Here is a 17,012-nt window from a genome sequence, read left to right as displayed (position 1 = left end):
AGAATCAAATGATAAGATTATATGACAAAATCTATACATTACATATATTTCTTCTCAGCTTTAAAAGTCAGAATTATAAACTAACAATGCAATTGTTGGATTTATAACACTTAAGGATGTAATATGTATCCCAGTACACCTCAGAAGATTAAAAGGAAACAGCTACATAGCACACTTCTTTATCTCACTGGAATTAAAGTCAGTATAAATCTGAAGCTGATTTTGATACCGTTAAGATGCATATGTCAGGGTAGGGAAAGTGGGGAGATGTTGGTCAGGGAGTACAAACTTGCAGCTGAGTATGTTCTAGGGCTCTAATATCTAGCATGGTGACTACAGTTAACAATACCATATTATATACTTGGAAGTTGCTAAGAGTTGATCCTAAATGTTCTCACTACACAATAAAAACAACTGGATAGCCCCATGTGAAGGAATAAAGTTGGACTCCTACCATGTATAAAAATTACTCAAAATGGATCAAAGACCTAAAAATGTAAGAAAACTATAAAACTCTTAGAAGAAAACAGAAATATTCATGACCTTGGATTTGGCAATGTATTATGAGATATGACAGCAAAAGTATAAGCAACAAAGAAAAAATGGTCTTAATCAAAACTAAAAACCATATGGTTCAAATAACACTATCAAGTAAGTGCAAAAAAACACAGAATGAGAAGAAATACTTGCAAGTATTTGGTAAGAATTACAGCTCAATTGCAAAAAAGCACAAACAATCCAAATCAAAAATGGGCAAAGGATTTAAACCAGTATTTCACCAAAGAAGATCTACAAATGACCAAAAAGCAAATGACTGGGATGCCCAGAATCAAGAACTCAAATAACAGCCAATAAGCACAAAAAACACGCAACATCATCAGTCATTAGGGGAATATGTGTCAAAACCACCATAATGTATCAATCAAACGCACAGGGATGACTATAATAAGAAATAGAAAAGAAAAAACGAAAACAATGTCTGATATCAAAAAGTGCTGATGAGAGCCACCTGTGTGGCTCAGTCTGCTAAGCATCTGCCTTTGGCTCAGGCCATGATCAGGTCCTGGGATCGAGCCCTGCATCAGGCTCCTTGCTCAGTGGGGAGCCTGCTTCTCCCTCTGCCTGCCCTTGTGCACTCTCTCTCTCTGACAAATAAATAAAAATCTTTAAAAAGTGCCGATGAAAAGGTGGAAAAATGAGGACCTTCATATACTGCTGGTAGAAATACAAAATGGTGCAGGGACTTTGGAATAATAGTCTGGCAGTTCCTCAAATGGTTAACACAGCAGATGACCTAGCTAGCAATCCACTTTTAGGTACATACCAAAGAGAAATGAAAACATGTCCATACAAAAACCTGTACACAAATGTTCACTACAGCATTATTCATAATAGCCAAAAAGTGAAAATACCCAGATGACCATCAACTGATGGATAAACAAAATATATATTCATACGATGGAATATTACGTTCTAAAATTTACTGTTGTGATGGTATCTGTAAATGTACTAAAATGCACGGGGTTGTACATTTTAAATGAGTGAATTAAGGGGTGCCTGGGTGGCTCACTTGGTTAAGTGTCCCAACTCTTGATCTCAGCTCAGGTCTTGATCTCAGGGTCGTGAGTTCAAGCCCCGAATTGGGCTCGACGCTGGGTGTGGGGCCTACTTAAAAATGAATGAATGAATGGAGTGAATTATATCTCAGTAAAACTGTTAAAAGTGTTCTGAGAGTAAGAAGTAGCATCTTTACTTTTTCCTTTTATATTCCACATGGTACTCACCTTTGCCATCACATAAATGGCACACATCAACAACTGGTCCAGATGTCTGTCCATCATAAGTTCAGGACACTGAATTATGGAGAATTCAAAACAGGTCCAGATTTTTTTCCTCAGTTCATCTGAAATATCCAGTTTAGCACAAAGATCCCGAAGACGGACACCTGCCAAGTGGTAAACCTGGTAGATAAACAAAAACATTTCAAACTTTGTTTACCTAACACTTACATTCCCAAGCTTCTGCTCTGGTAAGGGCACATGAAAAATTACCTTTCTAAAGAAAAGTGATAAAGAGCTGGTCTTCCTAGGTCTAATACTGCTGCTGGTTAAAGGTGGGCCTTGTTTCTGCTGGTGTCCACCTGGGGAAATCTGTTGAATGGCCACCTGACCAGGGACTTGCAAGGTTGTTCCTGTCACCTGTTGAGAGCTCAAACTTCCAGCCAGGGCCTGAGCACTCAGGGGCTGGATGGAGCCAGTCACAGCTTGTGTCTGCCCTCCAACATTGACCTGGACTGGGAAGAATGTTATCCCTCCATTTTCATTCGCAATACCTACAGTTTGTTAGGGAGAAAATGAGGATGATGAAAGGTTCTCCAAGCATGGGTTTCCAATATCTCCCCTCCTTCCCCCCTCCAGTCTTATATTGTCATTGCAGCCAAATCTCAGGTGACTTTTCAATAAATGCCACCAAGAAAGAACTCAATATCCCACTCTGTCTTCCTTACCTTGCACAGGAATGGTCACTGTTTGTCCATTGTTGGCTGTGACAGTGGCTGTTGCCATGGTGACCAAAGTCTGTCCAGGAACTGGCGTGACAGAAACAGCATCCCCAGATACATTCTGCACAGGGACAGCATTGACTAGGGGTTGTGGGGGAAGGCGCCCGGGTGTCCCTGCATCAGAGGGGCTATCATTCTCAACAAATAGCCGTCTTCTGGTAGAGCTGGCTGTGGGGGAGCTGTATCTATCATATAATGTGGCCGGAGATGTTATGCCTAGGGTCAAAAAAAACCCACAAAAAACAGTTTAACTTGAAAACTCAGATCTAACTTCCATCCAAGCTCTTAAGTTCAAAACTAATCAGTGTCTGAAATACTTCATAATTACAGGGGCTATACCATAGCTACATTCAGCTAATGAAAATTCAACCAGACACTATTAAGAGCAAAATTTGAACGCAGGAATTTTTCTCTGTTTCACAATGCTCCCTACACTTTATTCCAGCTTCTGCTAAATCAAACCAAACTCTGCCCTCCACTGCTACAGAACCTTGATGACTTACGGGCAATTTAAAGAATTATTCTACTTTCCTATGATACTTTTGACCATATTCAATTTCTACCTAACACTCATGTATGATGTGATTTCACCGTAAAGCCACTACTCAACAAGGGGACTTGATATTACTATGATATCATCTGGATGCATTTCCCCCCAGTTTATCAGTCTTCATCTTTGTCTTTTTCCACATACAGAAAATTACTAAAAATAATGTTCTTCAGCAAGAATGAATATATGTGTTTTGGACTCAATTAAGCTTTTATTATATTTTTAAACAATTTTATTGAGATACAAATCACATGCATTTTAATCACTTAAATTGTACAATTCAATGGTTTTTGGTATATTACATTAGTAGTTTCTTTAATATAAATACATAACATGTAATTTGCCATTTTAACTATTTTTATGTGTACAATTCAGTGGCATTAATTCCATTCCCAATACTGTGCAACCATCACCACTATTTCCAAAACTTCATCATCATCCTAAATAGAAACAAACTCCATAACCCTCATGGCACAGTCTGTTGTGAAATATTCACATCAGTGGCTGAATTTTTTTTTTTTTAAGATTTTATTTATTTGACAGAAAGAGAGATTGAGCACAGAAGCAGGGGGAGCGGCAGGCAGAGGGATAAAGAGAATCAGGACCCTGGGATCGTGACCTGAGCCAAAGGCAGATGCTTAACCCACTGAACCACCCAGGTGCCCCAAGTGGCTGAATTTTCAAGCAGCATTCCTTTCCTTCTTCTATGTCCAACAGCACATCAGGTTTTTTTAAATTTAAAAATGTATGTAGGGAGGTCATAAGGGGACTGACAGGAGTAATCCTGACAGACTATAGCTTAATATGTCAATTTCTCAATGGTACAAAAGCCAATAAACTCACTAGATTCGTATTTGGAACAAAGCTGCAGTCGGAAAGAATGCATCATGGTAACTATCTTGTAGAGCATTAAGAGACCTCGAAATTGGAAAAGTGGTAAGTACAAAGAAAATGAAGTTTAAAGTCAAGTCCTAATCCACAGACTAGGGAGGAAAAACTCTACAGAAACAGGACTGAGGAAGACCAGCTGTCAGATCTGTGGGTCTGAGGTGGATAAAAGCAGAAAAATAGTTAAGCCATTATGATTCCTCTTCCCAAAAATGAAGAAGTTATCATACAGATCATCCATGTTTATTGAGTATGCACTGACATAAAGTGATTCCTGATTTTAAAACAGATCTTTCGTCTGTAGCCAGTGCTCATCAATTACATTAAAAGGTTGATCTAGAAACAACAATATCCTTCTAATGGCATCCAAGGATTTAGAACTCTCTGAATTTACAGAATTGCTTTTAAAAAGCAGTTTTGTCTCAACTATGTAAACTTAAACCTTGCACCTGGAAGATGTTACAAAGCGCTGCCTGATGGGGTGCCTGGCTGACTCAGCCCATACGGCATGCAACTCTTGATCTTGGGGTTCTGTGTTCGAGCCCCATGATGGGCACAGAGAATACTTTTTTTAAAAAGCTGCCTAAATATAACCAGATGAATAGCGAAACTTCTCTTTTCTGTATTTCTTAGGCCAGCGCTGCTGTCATATTAACCAGTATATAGCACAGCTCAACTGACAGGAGTCAAACCTGAACTCGCTCTGGCCATTCAGTACTTTTAACTCACCTGCTTGTCTATACCTAACTGCATCATACAGCTCTATCTTTAAGAAGCTTTCCTGTTTTTCCTGATTTTTTAAATTTTTTTTAAAAAGATTTATTTATTTGGGGCACCTGGGTGGCTCAGTTGGTTGGGCATCTGCCTTTGGCTCAAGTCATGATCCTAGGGTCCTGGGGTCGAGCCCCACTTCAGGCTCCCTGCTCAGCAGGGGAGTCTGCTTCTCCCACTCCCTCTGCCCCTGTGCACTCTCTCTTTCTCTCTCAAATAAATAAATAAAATCTTAAAAAAAAATTTATTTATTTGAGAGAGCAAGAGGGCGCACACATGAGATGGGGGAGGGACAGAAGAAGAGAAACTCAAGCAGACTCTGTGCCAAGCATGGAGCCCAACTCGGGGCTCAGTTTCACAACCCCAAGATCATGACCTGAGGTGAAGTCAAGAGTCAGACGTTCAACCAACTGAGCCACCCAGGTGCCCCTCTTCTGATTTTAAAAGTAACACATATTCATCTTAAAAAATTCACAGAAAGCATCTGGAATTCTATCATCCAGTCATAATTGTTCTTAATAGTTTGGTTTTCCCATTTCAGCCCTTCTATATGCTTGTATATAAACACACTTCAAATATAAGAATCACATTAATATATAGCATTTCCTTTTTAGAGTTATGTGTTATTACATGCATCCTCCTTTGTTCTTAAATATTCTTCAAAAGCATTACTTTTAAGTGATCTTTGTGGTACTATAACGCATGAAATAGTTATTCTATATAAACTCTATTAACTTCACTTGTAGTTTTAGATAGAATTTCAATTCCCAGATATTAGGTTCCCAAATATTTCCCCTAGTATTTTAAACTTACTTCTTCCAAGTCCTCCAGTATCAGCACGAACTTCACTCACCCTTCTGGGAGTCAAAGGAGAGCCAGCAATACAAATATCATCTGCTCTTTCCAGATTCTGAGGTGGCATAACCTATAAAGAATGATATACACACAGTGTCATTATTCAAAAAGACATTTTCAGGGGCGCCTGGGTGGCACAGCGGTTAAGCGTCTGCCTTCGGCTCAGGGTGTGATCCCAGCGTTGTGTGATCGAGCCCCACATCAGGCTCCTCCGCTATGAGCCTGCTTCTTCCTCTCCCACTCCCCCTGCTTGTGTTCCCTCTCTCGCTGGTTGTCTCTATCTCTGTTGGATAAATAAATAAATAAATCTTTAGGAAAAAAAAAAAAAAGACATTTTCAGTAGAAATACAGTCACAATCTAAGGCAAAAGAAAATTTGGCTCACCAGTTATTCACCCTAAATAAAATCGGCTGTCTTTTCCATTTTCATACTGAAGTTGAAAAAAAGAGGCTTAAAAAATTCAAAGCTAACAGCTAAATACTAATATGAATCAGTCTTCATTACTGATTTAGAGAATTAGAATACCAACCATTCTAATGTACAGAAACTTCACTAGAAAATTAAGAGAGAACACTGAATTCTTACTCTGGCACTGAAACCTTGAAGCAATCACACATTATTTCTGACTCATAGACTTAGGGGTTTTTTCTTAGATACAGGGGTGATTGTACCATATTAAACCCAATTGCCACCCTCCCATTTCCCATAATGAAGACACTAAGTTTAACTGCTCTCTGTGAAACAAGAATATAAACAGACTAAATACTGATGTACTTTTGTTACAGAAAGATGATAAGGTATCTTCACAAACCTCTTCGCAAGTAGGAACTCTGTTTTCATTGTCTCGAATCCTGTCCCAGAGTGGAGACTCTGGTTTCCATGCCAAATGATCCAAGATCTGTTCTTCAATCTGGTTAAGGTGTTTTACCACCTCTCTACAAAGACCATCTTCCGCTCTAATGAATACTTCTATCACCTGAAATTTAAAAATGCCCTGGTTTAATAATTATTTTTGTCACCACAAACTTAAGTGTGAAAATGGGTAAATTTTGTTTTTTTACATATTTATAGATACAAGAGATAATTCATCAAAAGTTGCAAATCTAAATAATAGTACCATTTTGAAACAGCTGGTCTTCCTTTCACTGTCTTTATAAATAATTATTCAAAATTCATGTAGGAATTATAGGAAATATTTTGTATAATGGCATATTTTAAACATTTTTCAAAGAAAAAAGATGCCTTTTCTATTAAGGCTGAAAAATATTACTCTTAAAATTTCACATTTAAAAACTCCAGGGGCACCTGGCTGGCTCAGTTAGTAGAGCATCTGACTCAATCTTGGGATTGTGAGTTCGAGCCCCACATTGGGTGTACAGATTACTTAAAATAATAATAAATACATAAATAAGTAAATAAATAAAAATTCTAAACATTCAATCCATGCCACTAAAAAAATTGATTTTGACTACTGTATTAGAATTAAGATAAACCCATACACTAAATCGATATCAAGACAGAATTACCAAATAAATGCCATCACTCTGCATTTCTACATAACATGTAAAAGAGAATTTTTTTCTTCTGAAAGACACTTTTCAGTGTTATTTCCATAAAATAAAGAAAAGTTGGGGCACCTGAGTGGCTCAGTCAGATAAGCACCTGTCTCTTGATTTAAGCTCAGGTCTTGATCTCAGGGCAGGCATTGGGCTCTGCACTGGGTGTAGAGCCCACTTAATTAATTGATGAAAATAAAAAATTTAAAAAGGTTGCTATATAAGATTAGCTACTGATTTGTTTGCTACTTTTTTTTAAAGGCTTCTTAGCCAATAAAATGAAAGTACTCTAAAAGCCTATAGCAGATAAAAGGAAGAATCAAATGAAGCTCTTACCCCAAATAGGTCTTTATACTATCTTAGAGGAATTTAAATAGTTCTTAAGACTCTTCTATTTCCTCTCCCCAGAGAGAGTAAAAATTACTAAATATATAATTAAAAAGAGATGTACTTAGGTAGCAAAATGAAGTAGCTAGCTAACAACAGGAAGTTGGTCACATCTACAATTTCCTCATCAGTATCAGATTTTTAAAAATACCTTATAAAAATGATAAAGTGGCACATCAAATATTTCAGTAATAAATGGAAAATTCCCAGGAGGCTTATAAGAAAAAGTGACGACCTCAAGGCAGCAGGCCAAAAGCGATCTATGGAATGCATCTTGTTCCAGAATGCCCTATAAAACAAAGTTATTAACATTTAGAAACATTAGCCTACTCTAAGAAAGACATTTGCTACCCAGTAAAGTTAAATAAAAATATCAAAGGAAGTCTTACTTTGTGAGTTAGTGAGAAGTATGTGCTTACTTTCTTACAGAACTTTTTTTTTTTTTTTAAGATTTTTTAATTTATTTATTTGACAGAGACAGAGACAGCCAGCGAGAGAGGGAACACAAGCAGGGGGAGTGGGAGAGGAAGCAGCAGGCTCACAGCAGAGGAGCCCGACGTGGGGCTCGATCCCACAACGCCGGGATCACGCCCTGAGCCGAAGGCAGACACCCAACCGCTGCGCCACCCAGGCGCCCCATTACAGAACTTTTCTTAGCTTAATAAATAAGCCCATGTTTTAGCAAACACATACTAAAAGAATGTATAAGAACTTGCGAAAATCTTACATATTGTGAAATACAGCTGATAAAAAATTATATCCCTAACAAAAACATACATACACCCTACTACTTAGGGCGATAATAATGTTTGGAAAGAGGTTACAAAACAGTATTTACAGTTAAGAGGACACTGTCAGAAAAAGATGGCTGGAAGGCAGGGGACTGGCTAGATGGTCATGGGCCACAAGGGTACATACTTCTCTCAGGCGACATAATCACATTCCCCCTACACTTTTTTTTGGTTATTAATTTTCCAAATCTGTACATAAACATTTACTATTTTTGAATTAAAAAGTTACTTAGACAACAAAAACATAGGCAACAGGAGAAAAAAATAAATTGGCTTTGTCAAAATTAAAAGCTTTTGTCTATCAAAGGACATTATCAATGAAGTAAAGAGACAACCCAAAGAATGGAAGAAAATATTTGCGAATCATATATAAGGGATTAATATCCAGAATACATAAAGAACTCCTACAACTTGACAAAAAAAAACTTGGCAAACTATTATATATTGTTGATTATGAATAATATTCTGAATACTATTCAGCCTTGAAAAGGAAGGAGATTCTAACACATGCTAAAAATGGATGAACCTTGAATACATCATGCCAAGTGAAATATGCGAGACACAAAAGAACAAATATTGTATGATTATACCTAGAACAGGTTAATTGGTGGAGACAGAAATTAGAGTAGAGATTACCAGGAGCTCAAGGGAGGTGAGAATGGGGAGTCACTGCTTAATGGGTATAGACTTTCAGTTGGGGATGATGAAAAAGTTCTGAAGATGGCTGGTGGTGAGGGCTGCACAACACTGTGAATTTACTTAATGCCACTGAATCGTACACTTAAAAATGCTTAAAATGGTAAATTTTATGTTATATATATCTTACTACAATAAAAAATTGTTTAGTAAGGTTTGTAGGTGGGTATATAGGTGTCCACTTATTATTAGCCCCTAAACTGCAACTGTGTTTTATACACCATTCCGTATGTTTAAAAATTTAAAAATTTGTCTTAACAGCCTTTTAAATTCCTATAGCCATAATTTCATGTATAAAAAAGAAATGTAAATAGTTACAAGAAATTAGAACAATTATCAGTTTTATAATTTTCTCTAAAATATTTTAAAAAATAGTTTTTAAAAGTTTTTAAAAATCACTTTTATTGATGTCATTAAAAGTAAATACTACTTATTTTAAAATCAATTTATATTTCTTGACTAATGAAATCTAGAAAAAACAATTTTCTTGGTCAAAGAGCAATGGCTGAATATTTACGTTAAATATCTAGACAATACTCAACTTATTCTTGCCTAACAAGGCTTGTTCAGGGAATGTGCCAGTTAATAAGTTCATGCATTCTAAAAACTCAACTTACATTAAGTCTGAATGTTTCAGTCTTTGACTGCAGAGTCTTACTGCCCACAGAAGCCGTGAGTTCTAGTACACGGCCTGCCGCACTGAGAAACACCAAGTGGGGGACCAGAGGCGAAGACACTCAAGACATGAGGTTCCTCAGCTGCCAATCTTACTCCCTCAAAGCTACGGTTTTATCTTTTGTTTAGTTTAGGCTGGGTTTTGTATGGGTAGGGCTGAAAGGAAATTACATTTTATTGCGCTGACCAATACATTGGTGATTTACTCACAGATAAATCCATGTCTCCCAGTCTTTTCTGTTCCTGTTCAATAACAGATTCTAATACTTTATAATAAAGCATCTCTGCAAAACGAAAATGTTTGCTGGCAATTTCTGCATAAATAAAAGACAAAAGTCACATGCAAAGAACATACTGTAGAAAGTGAGAGTCTACCCCATTCCCTGCCTACAAAATAAAAATAAAAAACAACCAATTACTTCATATATATGCACTTCCTACAGCTGCTGTTCCAATCATTCCTAAGATTTCTTAACTTTCTTCATGGTAACCATAGTAACATTTTTCTAAAACTATGAAATGAAATTTTTTTTTAAAGATTTTATTTATTTGACAGAGAGGGAGAGAGCAAAAGCAGGGGGAGCAGCAGGAAAAAGGAGGAGGAGAAGACTCCCCATTGAGCAAGGAGCCTGATGTGGGACTCGATCCCAGGACCCTGGGATCATGACCTGGGCTGAAGGCACACGCCTAACCCACTGAGCCACCCAGGCGCCCCTGTGAAATGAAATTTGCACTTAAAAACTGTAACAGGATTCCATTAAGAGTCACACTTTTTTTTTTTTTGGTAAGTTTGAACTGAGCAGCTCTATGCTAAGAGGTATATATAATTGGTTTACTATTCCACTCACACTTGGTGCTAATTCATAACATCGGACAACTTCTAGAACAGGTATGGGCATGAAACAGCTGTATCTTCTGAACTTATTCTCAATATTTTGAAGAATCACTATACTTCTAAATTTAATAATATCCCGTCTACAAATGAAACTAAAGATTTTGCAAAGCACCAGACATCAGTCTACATTTTCTCTTATGGTGAAGGGCCCAGAAACCACTTGGTTGACAGGAAAACTGGACATCCATATTCTAGCCCTCAACCTAAAGTCCTAAATCTATTCTTCATATTTGTGATTCACTTACCAAGAAAGGACTCCATGTAGTTAAATCTCAAAGATGAGAACAAGATGGACAGTAGGAAGCCTTACCTTTAGAATTACTGAAATCCTCATCTGACTGGCAATGCTGAGAATATATTTCATACATTTCTTTCAATCTGTTGGCAATGGCCTGTGTTGGATCTCGGGAACACGTCCTAAGGAAAAAAAAAAAAAAAAGAGTAAGAAATTATCCGACTGAAAGGTTTCCCAGTCACAAAGTAATAAACTATTTAAACTCTGTAATTTTACTAACCTGTAAATTTAAAATACCTTGAACAAAAACTACACATTTCCCAAATTATTCTAGGAAATCCCATACCTCCTTATCAAAAGTGCTGGTATAACCATTGTAAGTGAAGAAAGTGTTTCTCGTGTGGAGCTGCACCTTCACCGCGGTTAGGTTCAGCAGCCTTGACCGGCCCCCACCTACCCTAACATCTGCAATCACTGGTAACAAACACAACTGCCTTCAACTGTTTCCTCAGAGGGCAATACAAGCCCCATTAGGAACTCCTGGAAGGAAACAGAAGAGGAGGTATATAACCACACTACAGACTCATACAAACCATCACTGGCACTCTACAGCTCTTCCGCCTAAACGAGGTTTATTTCATCGGTGTTGTTTTTTTTTAATTAGAAAGGCAATATTCACTCAATGCAGAAGCATTATACAAATTATCATCACGTGGGCCTCTGCAACATCGTCTTCGGTTTTTTTGTTTGTTTGTTTTAGGGATTAACACACCCTCTTGGCTTGTTTTTAAATATTTTTAAGGTTTAAAATTCCTAGGAGTTCCTGGTGGGAAAACATGTGAATGAATGAATACCCAATGGGAAATCACTACAGAATGGTTGGGTTGCACATGAGGCAGAGGGGTGGGGATTCTCTTCACAGCACCCCAGCTTTTTCTCCATGAGAAGGTCAGAGGTACACTGTATTACTGCAATATCTATTTGGTGATCTAAGTTGTTTTTTCCTTCAGCAAGGGTTTTATTCATCTGAAGGGCATTATGCTTGACCTCCAAGTTCGACAATTTACTGATGAGATTCATAAGCTGTTGGGTTGCTCTGATATTTGACACATTTGCTGGGTTCCAGGCCACATCCCAGAAGGCCACCATAACTTCTGGATCCTGCGTGGTGGCAAGAACCTTTGGGTCACTAAAAATTTCATTGAGGCCAGGCTTCCCTGCCATTCCAGGCTCCCCCTGCCATTCTAGGCATTCCTATAGGAAAGCCGCCCAGAAAAGAGCCAGTCTGGGCTCCTGACCTTCATCTGGCTTCTTCCTCCTTCTGGGCTCCCTCATGTTCTTCCTGAACCTTCTTAATCCTTTCCATTCTTTCTTTGATCTTCTTCACTTTTTCACTCATACTTTCTCTGATGTTTGGCAGTCTTCTGGGCCCTTGGCTGAACTTCTTTCAGCACGCGCTAGCATCTTCATCATAATCCAGTTTATGAGCCAGGGCAAAATCATGTACTGCTTCTTCCCAGTGGCCCAGAAGTCTGTGTGCCTTCCCTTGCCGCTTGCAAAGCTGAGCTGAATCAGGATTTATTTCAACAGCTCTGTCACAGTCTTGGATGGCAGCATTTGGCTTCTGTAATTTGATGAAGACACCGGCTCTCCTAGCATACAGAATGGCCAAGCGAGGATTCAGCTTGATGGCATCTGTGAGCAAGTCAATGGCTTTCTGTAGTTCACCATCATTTAGGGCATCAATGGCAGCCACTTTTTTATCATTTGCCTGATCCGTCATTTCCCTAGTCATCTCTACATTGTCATCTCCTGTTTCTTGAGGGGCATCAGTATTTGGTTCAATCACAGCTTCACTGTCAATTTGTAGACCACTTTCCTCACTTGATGGTTTGTCTTGATGGTTATGTTTTCCTCTGCCTTCTTACTATCTGTTTTTTCTTTCTTGATATTTTCTCGTGATTTAGTTTTAGGAGTGGCCGGTAATATTTTACCCTCCATGCTCTCCACCCACTCCTTCAGGAAGTGCATCTCCTCGGTGTGCAGAATGCTCGGATCCTGCTTACACATTTTCATGAAGGCCTGAAGCTCGCTCACTTTGTGGGGGTCCCTGGCCCAGAGGTCGTGGGAAGTGGTGGGCACAGCAGAGGTTGTAGCCCTGTCCAATTCCAGGTGCCAATGCTAGCTCAGCATGACTGTGCTGAAGCAACTATGTTTTTATCCTGATCACAGATACACATACTCACTGTAAAAGCTTAGCAAGTTTAGAAAATTACAAAGAAAATAAAAATCAGTTATAATCCCGTCAGAGTTAGCTACTGAATATCAGATTCAAGCAGAATTTTATTTATGAACACACACAGGTACCTTTTAACAGAAAACAGGACTCTGGTTTTACCTAATATTTACTGGTAATATTTATCCCCACTAACGGTGTTTAAGATTAAAGAAGCTGCTACGCCTAGAGATTCTAAAGAAATCTGTAGATTATAAGTCAGTCTTCTAAAACGTATTTATAAAATGCTTCTGTATTCTACGTAAACAGGGTGTGAGAAACATGACTTAGGAAGAGGCCATACAGCCATAGCCTACTGGGTATTAATCACAATCAAGTTTATAAATAAAGCAGACTTCATGGTATTTAAGGAGTCCAGCTGTGAATAAGGAATTACGAAGTGTGTATACTGGGCCTTCTTACGCTACACCACCAGCAACAAAATGGGCTCCTAGAGGGTCTACGCCAACAAATCCTGTACTTTTTAGAACTAGGAGGGGCCTGGGAGGTAATTTTTTCAAATAAATTTGCAAAAACTATGCACAGGTCATAAGATTCAGTCTATTATGCTTTTCACTAAAGCTCAATGTTATTCCCACCAGTCTTAGGCAGATGAAAGGACTAAAGGCAGTTAACTTCGTTTTCAGGGTAAGGGTATTCTATAGACCTTACAGAAGTTACTGCAGTTTGACATTAGTTATGAATGAAAGTGTTTATCTTTTCAAATCTGACCCACCCCTCAGAAATATGCTCGGGTCCAATCCTCTTCATGGAGTCCTTTGACAACTCCCATCTTTGTTGATCCTTCTTTCCCCGAAATCTTAAGATAAAACAGCTGGTAACAATTTGGTGCTCTCGTCTACAGTGTAGTGCTGTTAGTTACTGTCTCCTATACTACATACAAGAAATCTGAGTGCAGTGGGCTGAATATTTATGCTCTCCCTCCAAATTCTGATGTTGAAACCTAATCCCCAATGTGATGGTATCTGGCGGTGGGGCCTTTTGGGAGGCGATTAGGTCATGACGGTGGAGCCCCCGTGAATGGGATTAGTGCCCTTATGAAAGAGGCCCTGGAGAGCTCCCTCGCCTCCTCACACCACGTGAGGACAGCAAAAAGACCAGGAAGCAGTTCTCACCAGACACTGCATCTTGGCACCTTGATCTTGGACTTGCAGCCCAAAGAACTGTGAGAAATTAATTATTGTTGTTTATAAGTCACCCATTTCTATGGTCTTCTGTGATAACAGCTGGAACACACAAGATACTGAGGAAAAACGATCACCTTCTATTCATACATCCCACGTTACTATGTCCTCCACAGACTAACAACAGGGTCTGCACATGCTACTGGTATACAATTAATAATGAGTGAATTAAGGCACTAAAAATTAAAAAATTATAACAGAAAATGGTCAACAATCAAATCTTACAAGGCAAAAAGGGCTCAAACTAACCTCAGAATCTGTTCCAGTTTCTCACTCGGTGCATTCCTAAGGCCTGTTAGCATGGTGTGAAGACGGCTCAAGCTGTGTGTTGCCGTAGACACGGGGGTCACACAAGGGCTATTATCCTTCATGTACCTCACCCCGGTAAGTGGTGTGGAGATTCTAAGTGCTTTAGACTAAATGGGGAGGGGGGTAAAAGGGGAGAGAACATTATTTTAGGTCAGAATGACTTTCAATTGCTTCACAAATGAGAATTTAAACCAATCAGACTTTATCAATAAATTTCAGTGATTCATATATCACCATTCTTGGAACTGAAACGTAACACCACCACTGGGAGACACCACCCTCCATGTGAAGATGTGTGAAAGGACAATTTGTATTTTAGCCAACTAGGAAGTTTGTCTCTTAACAGTTTAACCCTTAAGGAGAACCTGGGTGGCTCAGTCGGTTGTGTCTGCCTTCAGCTCAGGTCATGATCTCAGGCTCCTGGGATCGAGCCCCACAACGGGCTCCCTGCTCAGCAGGGAGTCTGCTTCTCCCTCTCCCCCACTCATGCTCTCTCTCTCTCACTAATAAATAAATAAAATCTTAAAAAAAAAAGTTAAACCTTTATGATAAGGCATAGTTCCCTAGTATCCCTACTTCAAACCTAAGCCGAAAGGCACAAATAAGCAATAAACTATTAAGAATATCTCTGAGAAACAGAATTTCACAGCTCCCATCTATTACTTTTTTCTGACTACTCACAGATTGACAAAAGAAAGCAGTGAATTAAACCTGGCCCAAATGAATTCCATGATTTAACATAAGCCCACCTAAATCATCAATCTGCTTCAGAGAGGTGGGATGAAACAACCCTCCTGGACGAAAACACAGCCTGACACAGAACAAACAGCTTGCTTCAGCCTTCCTGCCCCTCCTTTACCTTTAGTTACAGGAATCTATCCATCTTTCCCCCCTAAAGGAGACAGACCTTCAGGGAAATACATTCAAGTCAACTTTCTTGAATATAAATATGAAAATTATATGACTTAGGGGCGCCTGGGTGGCACAGCGGTTAAGCGTCTGCCTTCGGCTCAGGGTGTGATCCCGGCATTGTGGGATCGAGCCCCCATCAGGCTCTTCCTCTATGAGCCTGCTCCTTCCTCTCCCATTCCCCCTGCTTGTGTTCCCTCTCTCGCTGGCTGTCTCTATCTCTGTCAAATAAATAAAATCTTAAAAAAAAAAAAAAAAGAAAATTATATGACTTAATGTCCAAGAATTTAAGCATGAATACATATACTAGTGAAACATATTTTCTACTTTTTTCTAATAAACTCTGAAGGGTTAAGACAGTTTCAGAGTGTTTTTTAATATTCAGGATAAACTGTTTCCCTATGTAGTAAGTTTATTTATTTATTTATTTAAAGGTTTTATTTATTTATTTGAGAGAGACAGCCAGCGAGAGAGGGAACACAGCAGGGGGAGTGGGAGAGGAAAGAAGCAGGCTCCTAGCAGAGAAGCCTGATGTGGGGCTCAATCCCAGAACGCTGGGATCACGCCCTGAGCCGAAGGCAGACGCTTCATGACTGCGCCACCCAGGCGCCCCACGTAGTAAGTATATTTATTCTAGAGATAGTTGTAAAAACACATAGCAAAATTTTCACCCGGCACAACAAACTATTCAAGTTTGATGCAATATAGATAAGCACAGAAAATCACCATACAGACAGAAATCTATATGCTTCCTCTGTGACTTAAACAGGATAGAGCCAAGACTTCCTTCCACTTGGTTTCAAGGAAATTAATTTTATAAATTTTTTAGATCTGTAGGATGATCTGGGTAGGTTAACTACATTCAGAAGGCTACTCCCTACTCTACCCAGCTTCCTCCCTATGAACCAGTGCTTTTTCCTTGCCCGTGTACAGGAAAGCAACAGCAGACAGCAGCGTCTCACACTGGCCACAGGGCGCAGTGCCTCTGCGAAGGGAACAAGGCAGGACAACCACAAACAGTTTCTGCCCAGGTCCCCAAGGTCAGCCTGCGGCTTCTTGGGAGCACTGTTTAGTTCTGGGCTTAAGGCTTCCTGCGCACTCCGATCAAGAAGTCTTTCTTTGATTCAGGTATAAATATTGATATTTTTAAATGTTAGGATATCCCTTTTCCAAGTAAAGACTTCTAAATCTTGGAGACCCCGCTATCCTTAGACCTCTCTTATTCTCCATCAGCTTAGACTGCCAGGTAACCTCTCTTCATTCCATGGCTTTAAAAGCCACCTATATCCTGATGTCTCCAGACCCTACACACCCAGCCCTGACCTCTGCTGTGAACTCCAATCTTGTATATCTAAACTGCCTACTCAACTTCGCTGCAGGACACCTTTAAAAAAATAAATAAATAAAAGGCATCTCAAACTAACATACCATCCTAATGCGCGTACTCTGGATTTT

At 39.1% G+C, this 17,012-nt stretch overlaps 1 protein-coding gene and 1 pseudogene across 4 annotated transcripts in view; both read right to left on the bottom strand.

Annotated features, from left to right (window-relative positions):
• RBL2 (RB transcriptional corepressor like 2) overlaps positions 1 to 17,012 on the bottom strand; it is a 51,249-nt gene that overhangs the window by 13,812 nt on the left and 20,425 nt on the right. For all 4 annotated transcript variants that reach the window (XR_004619274.1, XM_019808744.2, XM_034639623.1 and 1 more), the window contains 9 exons: positions 14,589 to 14,755; positions 10,935 to 11,041; positions 9,940 to 10,043; positions 7,719 to 7,856; positions 6,436 to 6,600; positions 5,583 to 5,694; positions 2,507 to 2,776; positions 2,052 to 2,332; positions 1,785 to 1,961 (listed from right to left, as the gene is read on the bottom strand). Coding sequence is in view for 3 of the 4 variants with exons in the window: in XM_019808744.2 (XP_019664303.2) it covers positions 1,785 to 1,961; positions 2,052 to 2,332; positions 2,507 to 2,776; positions 5,583 to 5,694; positions 6,436 to 6,600; positions 7,719 to 7,856; positions 9,940 to 10,043; positions 10,935 to 11,041; positions 14,589 to 14,755 (1,521 nt within the window). In the remaining variant the exon portion in view is untranslated. The remainder of the gene's footprint in view (positions 1 to 1,784; positions 1,962 to 2,051; positions 2,333 to 2,506; positions 2,777 to 5,582; positions 5,695 to 6,435; positions 6,601 to 7,718; positions 7,857 to 9,939; positions 10,044 to 10,934; positions 11,042 to 14,588; positions 14,756 to 17,012) is intronic.
• On the bottom strand, positions 11,057 to 14,282 carry LOC105236780 (annotated as a pseudogene).

This window comes from Ailuropoda melanoleuca, chromosome 12 (genome assembly GCF_002007445.2).
Source record: "Ailuropoda melanoleuca isolate Jingjing chromosome 12, ASM200744v2, whole genome shotgun sequence".
Taxonomy (NCBI): domain Eukaryota; kingdom Metazoa; phylum Chordata; class Mammalia; order Carnivora; family Ursidae; genus Ailuropoda; species Ailuropoda melanoleuca.
The sequence above is the reverse complement of the archived record's forward strand: the minus strand, read 5'-3'. Positions and strand labels throughout refer to the sequence as shown.